Source organism: Abramis brama (genome assembly GCF_963993115.1).
Source record: "Abramis brama genome assembly, chromosome: 13".
Lineage (NCBI taxonomy): Eukaryota > Metazoa > Chordata > Actinopteri > Cypriniformes > Leuciscidae > Abramis > Abramis brama.
In genome coordinates, this window is record NC_139975.1 from 23311048 (window position 1) to 23326299 (window position 15252).

The 15252-nt window shown below is 38.3% G+C and overlaps 1 protein-coding gene across 3 annotated transcripts in view; it reads left to right on the forward strand.

Annotated features, from left to right (window-relative positions):
* Positions 1 to 15252, forward strand: part of htr4 (5-hydroxytryptamine receptor 4) — a 116773-nt gene that overhangs the window by 59663 nt on the left and 41858 nt on the right. For all 3 annotated transcript variants that reach the window (XM_084133173.1, XM_084133171.1, XM_084133172.1), the window contains exons 5-6: positions 8921 to 9074; positions 14176 to 14732. In XM_084133173.1, the coding sequence (XP_083989299.1) occupies positions 8921 to 9074; positions 14176 to 14732 (711 nt within the window). The remainder of the gene's footprint in view (positions 1 to 8920; positions 9075 to 14175; positions 14733 to 15252) is intronic.

A 15252-nucleotide genomic window follows, 5' to 3' on the forward strand; every position in this document is an offset into this window, starting at 1 on the left:
TTAATAACGACAAATAACAGTGGTTTTCAGGTTGAGACATTGAATAAAGCAATTAAAGGGTTAGTTCACCCAAAAATGAAAATTCTGTCAGTAATTACTCACCCTCATGTTGTTCCAACCCCTGTAAGACTTTCGTTCATCTTCGGAACACAAATTAAGATATTTTTGATTAAATCTGAGAGCTGTCTCACTCCTCCATAGGCTTCTCTGTAATTGAAACTTGCCGGCCCAGAAAGTTGGTAAAGACAATGTTTAAAATAGCATAAGTGACTATAGTGGCTCAACCATAAGTTTATCAAGCGATGAGAATTTGTGCGCAAAAAAAATCAAAAATAATGACTTTATTCAACTTATTCATTTTCAGTAACAGAGCCAGAAATGTAACGGCAATTATGTTATAAAGATTACAGCAATAAATTATATTGATATTTTTGAAGACGAACTGTTACCATCCGTCTTCAGGGTGAGCTTCAAAAATCCAGAAAACCCTCCTATAAAGTTTTTGCTACTCCACAATTGACTCCAAATTCCTATAGAGGCCTGGCTCTATTATTATCACTATTTCGGTTGAAGCAGAGGCAGAAACAGGATCTAAGTGCAGCAGTAATATTTAATAAACAGTCTCAAACTAAACAAAATAAACTCAGAACAAAAACCAGAACAACCTACACATCAACATAAAATAACTTTGACAAAGAACAAGACAGAACACAGGGTATAAATAGACAGAACTAAAGAGGCCAATCAACAAGACACACCTGAACTGAACTAACTAATCAATAAGTAACTATGGAAACAAACAGGCAGGGGCGGAGGAAGACTAAACTGAACTAATAGACAGAACATAGACAAAGACAGAAATCAAAACAGACTGACAATGTAACAATTATGATATGGACACCCACTTTACATGAATCAACTGATTCTCAAAAGATAAAAAGGAAATTCTAGTTAAACATGTAGTTTCACTTGGAAACGTCATACATTACAAATGTAAAATGTAAAATGGCACAACATACATACAAATACATGCACAACAAGTCATAGTATCTACTGCATTTATGGATGTTTAGTTATTTTTACTGAAAAACAAGACAAAAAAGTTTGAAAATAGGATTTATTTCCATATTAAAGAATGGTTCTGGAGTATGTATTGTAGTACACTGACAACATTGCATTAAGCAGACAAAATACTTTGACCTTGCAAGAAAACGTCTGTAAGTTGTAAACTGATCTAGGAGCTTTTGTTGTCACAACTGTTTGCACACCTCAGCAGCATGCAAGAAAGAGACCCAGATGGCACTACAGAAATGAAATGTGGAGTGCCGCACCTGATCAGCCTCAGCACAGGGAACAAAAGAGCAACAGGGGAGCTGTCTGGAGGACTTTCTGTGGCGGTTACAAAATGTTGTACACTATTGGGCAATGTGACTGCAGTGTTATGACTTAGTGTTATTACTTTCCCCTTGTATCTCAGCTTCCAATTTTAATGTGAAGAACTTTGCACTGCTCTGTATAGTGCCTTTTATATTACAACAATATGTGTTCTCAAAATAACATTTTATTCTCCAAGCATGTCTGATACATCACACTGGTTTACTGCCAGAATCCATAAATGTTTTTTGAATCTATATGGACATCACATGGGCTTTCTACCCAGACTACTAGATCTCTAGAACTATCTTGAGAGTGAGTGTTTGTATGAGCCGCTTTATAAACCCCCTAAAAAATAGCTGCAATTCTCTTAAACAGCTCTGCATTCATATCATTCCATTTATGAGTGAAATGTCACTTGAAAGAGCCATAGAGAGCAGGAAATGGTCAGCAGGGACATTGGCCTATGAAAACAGAGATATAGGTGGATCTTACTTATGAGCTTATAGTCATTAGAACTGGGTGACTGCCCATTCAGCCCAGACGTTTGCTTTCCATTTGACTGGAGGTTAATTTCTCCACATCACAGCTTGTCCAATGCCAGTCAAGCTTGGAATTGGATTTTTACGCAGACTTTCGCGATATTATTTCCTCACGTGCCCGACCCTCAGGGAAACACGTTTGCATGACTGATCGTTCATGCGTGATTTGGGAACTGCATATTGTTGATTCTGATCACAGATTTGATTTGTCTGACTGATCCAATGTAAAGCCAATGGACACCGTAAGGAGAGTAGTTCAGTGCTTCTTGAAATTCAATTTGACTTCTCAGAGGAAAGCCATGCATTTCCCTGATGGGCAGCTTGCTATAGAAGGGTCGATGATTCATGGTGTCATTTTTTTTTTATATATTGAAAGGTGCACTATATAACTTTTTGCCCTCTAGCAGTTAAAAAAACAAAACTGCATGCATTTTGCGGAAGAACATTGTTTTGATTCTGGTTTTATTACGAGCTCTGTCATGTTCTCTTTTTGCTAGAAGACTCTCCTCTGTTCAGCATTGTTTTTAAAACGGGTGATTCCCCAAAGGTTTGAGATTTAGCGTGCTCCTTGTCAACATTTCTCGTTCGTTGTGACAACTACAGTAACCTATGCCACTCCCACACCATACGGGCGAGTGACGTATGTATGCAACTTCCTGTGAAAACCATCCCATCAGATTTAAAATATAAACACTTATAACAGGCTTAATGAATCAGGGTCAGACAAAAACATGTTTTGGAAGAAGGATTGATGATGTATTCACACATAATTTTAGTTAATTATGAACAAAACAAAGTTACATACTGTACCTTAAAGGTTAATATTGACAGCTAGTGATTGAAATGGGTACTGCAGTATGAGCATGATTCCTAAATATCTGCAAACATATTATGATATTTTTATGCTTTTCTACATTCTTAGAATGCTAGAAACTTAAAATTTTAACTTTTATAATTTATTACAGATAATCATATATGTGACCAATGAGCAGTTTGACATAACTCACATTTATAGCTAAAGGCATGACATTGCATGTAAAATTTCCATGAATTTTCCATGAATTTTGAGTTTTGGGGCTATTTGGCTTTTCATCACATATTGTTTCAGATTAGTGGAATGAAAACACCAAAACTACACTTTTAAGTGCTTGTTTATTACACTTTATCTATTTGCATCTGAGGTTTTTGTTGTGTTCAGGAGTAAATTTAGTTGTGGACTGATAGCCTATTTTGAAGTGTTGTGTTCTGATGTGTTTGTGAGAACCGAGGTGTACTAGTAAACAAGATTGATGAAGATTGTTACTCCTGTTTCATGTGTTTCTCTGCTTAATAACTTCTGACAGATACCACAGTTTTCACATTACAATACATATCTTTAATGGCTGCTTTCTCTGCCTGTTTTCTTGAAAACCTGTTTGCAAAAGGCTTGCAATTCTTGTAATCAATCAAATGGAGAAGTATGGTGATATCTGTTAATTTTTTTACCTTATTCACATGGGGCCGGTTGCACCAGCTGTGCGTAAGTTACAACTGAACCTATTTTTTTGACGTAAATGGGCACTAAGTTACAACTTACGCACTACTAAATATTTTTGCGTTGCACCATTAAACTTAGTTGAAGCGTAACTACGTATAAACTAAATATTTTATGGAAGCTTGAACCAGCACAAACCCTCTTTTGGCATTAAAAAACTACTGTCAGGATTTACTAAAGACACGCAGTGAAAAATTAGCGCTGAAAAGGCGTGGACAGTTATTTTTGTGGCTGACCTTATTGCATATGCATTTGTAGGTGTTTCCCTCTCAGAAAAAAAGCACGTCTTAAACCAGACGCTAACTGGTAGATTGTGTTGGTCATTATGGAAATGATCCGACTGCATCTGTGTTCTTTAATTTGCACGTCGTCAGTAGATCACGTGCTGAACTTTCCACTCACATCTGCGCTTTTTTTGGAATTGCGCTCTCACACTAATTTGCCCTGTTTAGCAAATCTGGCCCTTATTATCTTATTCATGATTAAGTATCATATTGAATGGAAACGTACATTAGACAGAAGAAGTTAGAATGAAGGATGAAATTCACTGCATTTCAACACAACTTCTGCTCACGTATTTGAAGACTGCATGAATCATTGAGGGTAAACGTCATATTATGCGACTACGCATTACTTTATGGAGAGCTTACGAACTACTAGCTACGTTCTGCCTTAAGAACAAATGGTGCAACCGAATAAAGTACAGAGTTAGTTACAAACTAGCTAGTAGTTATGTTGGGCCCTATCTTACACCCTGCGCAATGCAGAGCCAAGTGCGACGCAAGTGTTTTTTGCTAGTTTCAGTCTGACGCAGTTATCATTTTTTACGTCCTGCACCACAAAGCAAATGCAAATGCATTTGCGCCCATTTGTGCGCACATGGACGTGCTGGTCTGAAAACGAGGTGTGTTCTGGCACATTTTTGGCGCGTTGCTATTTTGAAGCAACAGAAATAGACTGTGCCATTGACCAACTGAAACCTGGTCTAAAAATTTTTTTTGTTATTTAATGAGCGCGTTAGTAATGTGCGCCTATAGGCGGGTCCACAACACGCGTACACTCTGCTTATTAAACACACAGGGACGCACAGCAGCACACAAACATGACAAATATTTAAAATAAAAGGATTACAATGTAAAAGATTATTATTGTGTACTTGTCCCGTAGATGGTCTGCTTGCACACTTTTACCTCGCGCACGAGCAGTTCTATTTGCGCTCTGGAGACGCATTCGATCTTTCCACTAACAAATTCCGTCATGTAAATAGCGAATCTGCCATGGCTCGAGTGCAACTGGCATTTAAAGGGAATGGGAGATGAGACTCTGATTGGTTTAACGCACGTAAATCCCAAAACACACCCATTACTTATTATAAGAATAGGGACAACCCTTTTAGACCATGCGCCTGGCGCACCAACCATTTTTCCCGTTGTTAAACTTGCAGAAGTGGGTTCGTACATGCCCTAAGTAAACTTGCGCCGTGCTAGATCGTTAAAATAGGGCCCTTAGTCTCTAGTGTGGACTTAACATTCCAATTTAAAAACTTACAAATGGCTGGTGCAACCCCACCCTGGATTGCCTTAACTGTGTTGTATTACATTTTATCATATGTTTGAATCTTAGTTGATTATTTATTCTATTAAAAAAAGGTAGCTCATCCCTTGCCTCGGGCACCATGTGATTCAGGGCCGCTACTGTTCATTGGAACTGTAATGTTGTCTCAAGCCTGCCTTCATTTTTCTACTGTGGTTGCTTTCATCCCTTTAGATACAGGTAACATGGTGAAAAATCAATAAGCTGGTTGAGCAAGTGCACAGAGCTGGCTCTGTGACATCCGCCTTTGACAGGGCTGTGGTTGCCATTAGCAGCAATGGACCATGGCTGACAGTCAGCCCAAGCATCACAAGTCTTCCAGCCAGAATTTCTTCACTGTATTTCACAGCAGACTATAGGATGTAGCTGTGAAAGGCGAACGGTGGTACAGTAATTTGTTTATCACTCTAATATCAGCTAGACACGCAAATGAAAATATAAGGTCCAAATCCCTAAGGACATCTTGGCCATTTGATGATTTTTATGAGCATCTTACATATTGTGTTTTATGCAATAAAGCAATTGCTGTAATTGTCACCTCATTTTAATTATGTTTAGTTTACATTGGCTGGAGTAAATGCAGCCAGAACAATGAGAGAACATTAAGCCCATTAGCCTCATTTATATTGTCTCAGTTCAGCTGTTTAGAGAAATGGGAATACTCTAAGAGAGTGCATGACTTTTATTATGGGCCAAATTGATTCAATTCAAAACAGGCACAATATAACTGAGAAAAAAAGCTAAAGTGTACTGCCTTCAAAGTCAGACATCCTGGGTAAAGTAACAGGAAATTTGAACTACACTACCATTAAAATTTTGAGGTCAGTAAGATTTTTGGGGAGGGGAGGTTTGGAAGAAATTAATACTTTTATTCAGCAAAGCATTAAATTGATCAAAATGGCAGTAAAGAATCGTTCAGTACAACAGTTTTCAACATTGATAATGATGAGAAATGTTTTTTATTATTATTATTACCAAATCAGAATATTAAAATGATTTCTAAAAGACTGGAGCAAGGAAGGATGCGCATAAATAAAAATTTTGGCCGATACCGATAACCGATCATTCTTTATATTTGAAAGCAGATTACCGATATATTGGCCGAGAAATTTAAATCTACATTTTTTATATCATTTTTGAAAGCCTGATTACAAAAACAAAAGTCTCACCATTAAAAGCCATGTCCCAAGCATACAATTATAATGTTGTCATTTAATAAATCAGCCAAATTTTCTTATCGGGCCGATAACAATAATATTAAAAGTGAACATACCGTTCGATACCGGTATGGTGGCCGATATATTATGCATCCCTAGTATGGAGTAATTGCGCTGAAAATTCAGCGTTTGCCATCACAGTAATAAATAATATATACTAACATAGAAAACTGACCCATCCGACACTCTAGAACAGTGGTTCTCAATTCCAGTCCTTGTGACCCACTGCTCTGCACATTTTGTATGTCTCCATTATTTAACACACCTGAACCAGATCATCAGCTCATTAGGAGAGACTCCATGAACTGAACTGAGTGTGTCAGATAAGAGAGACATACAAAATGTGCAGAGCAGTGGGTCACGAGGACTGGAATTGAGAACCACTGCTCTAGAAAATGACATTTAAGTCCAATTCAGAAAGAGTCCAGTGCTCGATTGCAGCAGAGAGTTATCTGACACTAGCTGGGAATGATTTAAGACTGCAAGTAATGTTTGGTCAGGGCTTCTGCTGACTCACTAACAAATACCTTCACTGCTGCAAATCTCCTATGGCCCATCTTTTCAAAGAAATTTCCAAAAAAATATGTGAGTCTCATTCAAACGCCCCATATAAAGAATCAATAAACTGCACCAGAATGTTATTTGGGGACCTAACGCAGGCATTTTATGTTATGTTGTCAATAAGACAGAACAGTTGACTCAGAACACCTGCTATGTTTCTTGCCAGGTGAAATCTGTCATGTTTGTACCACCAGCAACGCCAAATGGAATTGCAAAAACAGGATTCTAGAATTTGTACATGCATTGATGCCAAAATAAATCCAATAAAAGCCAAACTCTTGACATGTAGGGGCAGAGGAACATTGACAGATTGCACTTCCAGTGGGGTAAAGCAGAGCTTGAAACATGCTGTGGTGAACACATGGCCAGATAAATGGATATAGGAACCTCAACACCTGCAGACTGAAGTATTGACACATCTGGATTAAAGAGAGAGAAAAAAGAGTGACCTGTCCCATTTAGTCAAAGGGATTGTGAGTAAAGTCTGTCCTCTCACTATTTGAGATACCAGACCTATCCAACCATACATCCTTGACAGCCACAAGGCACAAAATGTTCATCCGAGGTTCATCTCACAATGTTCAGTAGATGGCAAAATGTTAGACTTAGAACGTAATGGCAAGTGAAGGGTGAAAGGTTGGGCAAGGGGTAAAGACCTTTAGGGACATGGTCCTTAAATCTTCATAGTCATAGATTATGGAGTCATATAAATATTCATAGTCAAATCACAAGTCATAGATTGTTTCAATCAAACAAAAATAGTGTACCTTTTGAGCTTTTTGTGTTAGTAGTTGATAACCATTTATAGCAGTACCTGGTAGATACTTTGAGGGCTTGTATTGTGCAGTTACACTTTTATTATATTTTTTTTTTTATTCACAGTGACACCTTTGCGGGGTCCTTCTGTCTCGCAAGTTATACCTATTGAAAGTCAATGATTCATTTACCTTTTACTTTTTTTTCCTCTCTCAAACTGAGAAGTCTTTTTTTTTTAACTGAGTGCCATTTATTTAAAAGTCAAGAGTTTTCTTTTTTCCCCAAGTGATTTATTATTGAATTGAATGCTCAGATTGACATTTGCTGCATGTCAGTCTGGTTTCTCTCTTCATGACCTAATGTATTGCTTGGGGAAACAAAATGGTTATAGACCTTTGTGAATGAATTTTCAATAATATATATGTGATATACACCATACACTACTTTTCAAAAGTTTGGGATCAGTAATCAGTAATACTTTTAAATCTTCAAGGACACATTTAATTAATAAAAAGTGACAGTAAAGACATTAATAATGTTACAAAATATTTCTATTTCAAATATATTTTCAGAAAAACAATAAGCAGCAACAGTTTTCAACATTGATAATAATAAATGTTTCTTGAGCAGCAAATCAGCATATTATTATTTTATTTTTTTCTGAAGGATCATGTGACACTGAAGACTGGAGTAATGATTCTGATAATTCAGATTTGCATCAGAGGAATAAATTACATTTCAAAATATATTAAGATAGAAAACAGTTATTTTAAATTGTAAAAATATTTTACAATATTACAGTTTTACTGTATTTTTGATTAAATGCAGCCTTCTCCAAGAGATGTCTTTCAAAAACATTTTAAAAATCTTACCAAATTAAACGAAAATGTTTGAACGGTAGTTTGTCTTTAAATATCTATAAATATCAGTTTACAACTGTTTCACTGTGTTGTTGTTAGGGACAAATGGAATTCTGTACAGGTCTGGCTGTGTTGATATCATTTTAGGACTCTTTCAGAATACTAATGGTTAATGTCAACAGTGTCATTTAACCAACAACCTTGAGCTGGATAGACTGGCAGATCAGAAAGGTTAAGAAGCTATAGCAGATTGACTGATCTGTTTTCCAGATGCTTGATAGGTTGACATTTTGTCAGTCAGGGCCACTGCAGGTCATCATCCTTCAGGTTTTTCAAGGTTATTGTATTTCACTTGCACATCGTAATACTTTTCAGCAACATATTCATGTACAATTATTTTGTCTTAATTGTTTTGTATACACTTTATGGGTGGCCAAATGAAGAATATTCAACATATACTGTTTATTTTACCCTTCCTTACAGGTACTATGCCATCTGTTGCCAGCCACTGGTCTACAGGAATAAGATGACACCACTGAGAGTGACTTTAATGATCGGAGGATGCTGGATAATCCCAACCGTTATTTCCTTCTTACCCATAATGCAAGGCTGGAATAGTATTGGAATAAATGATTTGGTGAGTCACAACCGTCAGATGGTAGACTGTTTGTGCTGATAAGGTTTGTGAAGGCAGTCTGACTTTGATTCTTGTAATGATGTTTCTTTCATTCTCTCTCACCTTGTAATCAAGAGTGGATTATAAAAATGCTTTATAACAAATCCAGGGAGTGATTATGAGAGAAACTTGCGATGCATGTAAAGTCTTTTTCAGGCATCTTCTCTGCTCTATATGCAGTTTTCAAAAGGCAATTATCCATCCATGCATAGAACCTAAGCCACTGTCAATGTTTCTAAAGCAATTGAAGTACATAGGGGCTCTCATTAAGATCAGCTTTGAGGGTTGGGATGATTGAGGAGAAAATGAAATGCCAAAGTCTCAGGTAGGGATCTTAATTCATTACTTTCCAGTAAACAAACAAAAATGGCCCTGGGTGATGCACCATAATTAAATTCATGCTAGAGAAAGGAAATGTCACGTGGAAAGTATTTCTCTCTGGTGTCTATGTGCATGTTGTAAATGTAATGTTTCATGAGATTCATGTGACACCATGTCTGTTTTACTTTGCCATTTTCGGTCTTTGAAAACAGCTGAGTGGTTTTCTCTGCCCACATGTATAGGATAATATTTATGCATTCATTTTAGCTTCCTTCAAACTACATTTTTAATTAGAAAATGTACAGAAGTTTCTCATTATTAATGATAGGGTTGGTGTTGGGTTTATGGTTTGGAGGGCTCAGAGTTATGTGAGGAGCAGGCAGGAGAGAGGCTCAGATGAACAGTGATTAATGTTTCTCATCATAACACTTCCTTCTGTGGATCAAATCATTAACAGTCTGTTTGCAAACAGTATATCTGTATGCATGTGTATACTTTATGGTTCTCACAGACCTAGATCAGATTTGAAAAAATCTGTGTTAATTACTCTCATCAAGCTCTCTTCACTTACAATATCTAGCCATTTAATCTTAGTTGTTGTTGATGTTAATTGTGGGGTTAAGCATGTTTCTAATGTATGTCACTAATTGCACTTTACTTAAAAGCAATAACATTTCTAATTGGAACATGGCTTCATACAATCTGAAATGGTTTTCTGTGATTTTTAAAGGGCTTATATGACCAAAAACAGGAAATATGTTTGTATGTATTCTACCATTCAAAAGTTTGTGGTGAATACGATTTTCTTTTTTTATATGTTTTTGAAATGAGTCTCTTATGCTCACCAAGGCTGCATTTATTTGATCAAAAATACATTAAAACAGTAATATTGTAAAATATTATTACAATTTAAAATAACTGGCTTCTATTTGAATATATTTTAAAATGTAATTTTAAACTAACTATGATGTGATTTAACTGTGATGGAAAAGCTACATTTTCATCATAATTCCTTCAGTCTTCAGTGTCACATGATCCTTCAGAAATCATTTTTAATATGCTGATTTGGTGCTTAAGAAATATTTCTTGTTATTATCAATGTTGAAAACAGTTGTGCTGATTGATATTTTGTGGAAATCAAGGTGCATGTTTTTCAGGATGCTGTAGCATGCTCCGATAGGAAAGGCCTGATCTTCCTAGTGTTGTATAATAAGTCATATCTGCAGAACCGGGCAGTTCTAGCAATGTGGTCTGTGAAGTTCAACTGATCATCAATCACAACTCCAAGGTTCCTGGCTGCCCTGGATGGAGTTATGGTTGACGAACCTAGCTGAATGTAGAAGTTGTGCTGGTTGTGTTTTAAGTGAAGGTGGTGGTCTTTCATCCAGCAAGAAATGTCTATCAGGCAGGCTGAGATGTGAGCAGCTACTGTCGGATCATCTGATTGGAATGAGAGGTAGAGTTGTGTGACATCAGCGTAGCAGTGATAATACATGTTTCTGAGTGACAGATCCTAGAGATGACATGTAGTTGGAGAAGAGAAGTGATCCAAGCACTGAGCCCTGAGGCACAGATGTTAGCTAGATGTTGTGACTTAGACACCTCACCTCTCCACGATACCTACTTGAGAGGTAAGACTTGGACCATTGGAGTGCGTTTGGAGATTTGACAAGGAGGATATGTCAAGCAGCAGACAAATCCAGCAAGATGAGTACTGAGGATTTGGAAGCTGCTCTTTCCAGTCTTAGAGCTTCAATAACCAAGAGCAGGGCAGTCTCAGTTGAGTGGCTGCAGACTGGTTGTTGTCCAGGAGTTTGAAAAAAGTATTATTTTTTTTAGATGTGCTGGATTTAGAGTGGGTTTCTTAAGCAGTGGGGTTAACCGTGCTCCTGCTTAAATGATGTGGGAAAGGTACCAGTGTGAAGAGAGGTGTTGATGATGTGAGTGACTGCAGGTACAACTGAAGGAGAAATGGCTTGAAGGAGATGAGTAGGCATAGGATCAAGCGGACAGGTAGTAGGGTGTTTGGAAAGGATGAGTTTGGAGACTTCTGCCTCCGAGCGCGGAGAGAAGCAGGGAAGAATGTGTGTGTCAGCTGTTAAGATGTGCATGTCGAATTGTGGTGTGGAAAATTTGATGCTGATGGTTGTTGTTTTTTTTTAATGAAGAATGTAGCGAAGTCATCAGCTGTTAGGGTTGATGAAGGAGGGGGAGGAGGAGGGTTTGAAAAGTCAGAGTCAGAAGAATTGTTCATTTTGTCATGGTAGTAAGTCATTTTAGCAGTAGATACATTAGCAGATAAGGAAGAGTGGAGGGATTGATACAAACCAGGGTCAGCGGGATCTTTGAGGTCAGCGGAATCTTTGAGATCCCGCTGGCCTGGAGGAAAGGGGGCAGAAGTTGTCTAAGCACGATGTTAGTGTGGAGAAAAGATTATCAGTTGCACTGTTAGTATCAAGTGATGAGAGCGGATTTGGGGGAGGAAGTGTGGATGAGACCAAAGAGGATAGGCAGGAGGGTGAGAGTGAGCGTAGGTTTTGCCGAAAGGTGACCTGTGGAGGAGTGTGTGTTGGTTTCAGAGCCAGGTTGAGATTAAGAGTGAGGAGGAAGTAATCTGAAGTGTGCAGTGGAGTGACCAGCGTATGGTCAGTGGAGCAGTAGCGCATGTAAATAAGGTCAAATTGTTTACCTGATTTGTGAGTAGCCTCAGTAGATACTCGCTTGAGGTAAAACGAGGCAAGCAGAGTGTTGAAACCAACAGCCTGAGGTTTTTTAGGTGGATGTTAAAGTCTCCAATAACTACCAGAGGAGTACCATCCTCAGGGAAGGATGAGAGTAACACTCCTCCAAGAAATTGCCTTGCTGACCTGGGGGACAAAAAACAACTACAAAATGGATTTTAATAGGGATGGTGATAGTGATTGCATGCAATTTAAATTAACTAGTGTCACACAGAGATGGTAAAGGATTACATTTCCATTCGTTGGAGATGAATAAACCAGTACCCACACCCCTCTTAGTCAGGCGAGGGGTGTGTGAAAAAGTGAAATTTGTGGAGAGGGCTGCAGGTGTGGCAGTGTCCTCTTTATGATCCACACTGTACAGTATGGATAAATGCAAGACAGCAGAGCTGATGGGAGAAGCTATATGGAAGAGAGAGACTTTGATTTGTATGTGCAGCACCTTAGACGAGCTGTCAGGGTCCAATAGAGAGTGGCGTCACTGCAGTGACAACCTGAATGGATTTAATGAGGTGAATGTCACTCCCAAAAATAACCAAATAACATGATTAGGCATATATTATGAGCTGCTGTAGCTGACAACTGTAGCTGCAATGTAGGTAGTGGTCTAAAAATATACAATTATTTTACAGCCAATATCTTAGAGAGCAGGGTGGCCGATATAAAGCAGATAGCTATGGTATCACACTATTTAATTTAGAGATAGATAAGAGATAGATAAACACTGTAACCAACAGTGCACTCAGTAATCTGGTAAATCTGTGCACACTGGGAATCATATTTTCACATGAAGACAAGGTAGTGCTAATTTTACATACAGCACACAGTGAATATGATATGAATATGAGCAGCACACTGGATATAGTGCAGCATAGGTTGAAATCAAGGATTTAAAGTTTGTCAAACATGCATGCCCAGGGACATGCAAGTCCCACCTCCTACATATCCTACTTCGTCATATAAAACTTCGTCAAAAAAAAGAAAGAAATCGTCATAGTTTTCACTTATATTTGGCCATAAAGATGAAATTCAACTATAATTATGGATAAGGGTCAAAAGTCATCAGTCATGATGATTTGAATGTTTTTTTATTGTTTTTTTATCATTATTTAAATCATCACACCCTGAAAGGTTAATATGACTTTTAAAAATCTTTCCACTCCAAAGGACATCATGCATCAGAGGGTGAATTTAATTCTAGGGGAGTGTAATTAATTTACCAGTTACAAACTTAATATAACTGATATAGTGCTGTACATCATAGTATTTGAATGTCAAGAATGTTTCATTAATATGAAGAGGTGAGAGTCTCTAAATAGTGTATTTGGGGAGCAAGATATTTATAGATTCATGCCCTCTGGCTAAGTTCTCTTCCACATCTAGAGGTCCTTGTGATTTACCAGAAGAAGTATTGTAAGTAGCCACCTCTGCTCTTAAAAGGTCTCCTCAAATGACTGTTCCCTGAAGCCAACGACATACAGGGTCCAACCTATGGTAATGGTAAATAATGAACGGACACAGAGGGTGCGCTAGAAACCTAGTAAAATAATTTCCTTAACACTTAAGGCCAATTCACACTGCACCATCAGACACATTTGTCAGGTTTTGTCAATCAGTGTGTTACCCCTGACAGCATCTGTTGGCATTGGTCAATGCTTGTTTTTCGCTGATTGAACATTGAATTGGAATTGGTCCTGGAATGTCTGAGAAATTATGTACTGTGATCTGGTGACTGTCAATGTTGATCCGTGTCTGACGGTGCAGTGTCAAGTAGCCTTTAAAAATAAAGCATCTATAGTTCCATGAAGAATCTTAACATCCATGTTAACTTTCCATTGCACAGAAGGTTTCTACTTTATAGTGGAAAAAGTTTCTTCGGAAAACCAAAAATGGTTCTTCTATGGCATCACTGTGAAAACACCCTTTTGGTACCTGTAATGTTTAGAGTGTACATTCTTTTGTGTTTGCGTAAGCTGAATATGTCAACATCTTCTTGACAGATAGAGAAGCGGAAGGTCTCCGGCAACTCCACGGTGTGTGTGTTCATGGTGAACAAGCCATACGCTCTGACCTGCTCAGTCGTGGCCTTCTACGTACCGCTCATCCTGATGGTGCTGGCGTACCAACGCATCTACGTCACGGCACGTGCACACGCCCGACAGATCAGTATGCTGCAGCGGGCCGGAGGAGCAGGGAACGCAGACAGCGCAGACCACCAACGCAACCACCGCATGCGTACCGAGACCAAGGCGGCCAAGACTCTGTGTATCATCATGGGCTGCTTCTGCCTGTGCTGGGCCCCTTTCTTCATCACGAACGTGGTGGACCCCTTCATAGATTACAGTGTTCCTGAGCAGCTCTGGGCGGCCTGCCTCTGGCTGGGCTACATCAACTCCATGCTCAATCCCATCCTCTACGCCTTCCTTAACAAGTCCTTCCGTCGTGCCTTCCTCATCATTCTCTGCTGCGGACACAAGCGCTACCGCCGATCTTCCATCCTAGGCCCTGGAGCGACCTGCACGGCCACGCAGATCAACGGCTCTACACACGTCCTGAAGTAAGTGAGACAAGAATTATATTTCCCTTGGTCTCTCTTTTCTAAGGTGGATCTGGTAACATGTACACTTGGAAAAAGAACAGATTATGGTCAGGAACCAAGGTCAGGAACATCTCATCAAGAAAATACTGACAAAAATGTCCGTTAAAAGGGTATTTTCTTTCGATACAATAACATAGACAAGACAAAAAAGCTTTCTTGTCCATAAATCCAAAAATAATTTTAGTCTATTCAGAGAAAAATGTACTAAAATGAATGACTAATAATGGCGAAATATTGACTACATTTAAGTCAGCTTGAATGTCAGCCCTATCTATTTTGTAAATGCATGTTATAGATATTAATGTGAACACAACTTTTTTTTTGTAAATGTTTATTAATGTTTAATCAAAAAGTCAATCGTTTTGTGAAAATGACTGACTTCTCTCTGTTGACTTATGAAGGACTTGTCCAATAATTTAGTCTGCTTAAACCCCACCCATAATAAACTGCAAGCTCGCATTCTTTTTTTATTTATTTA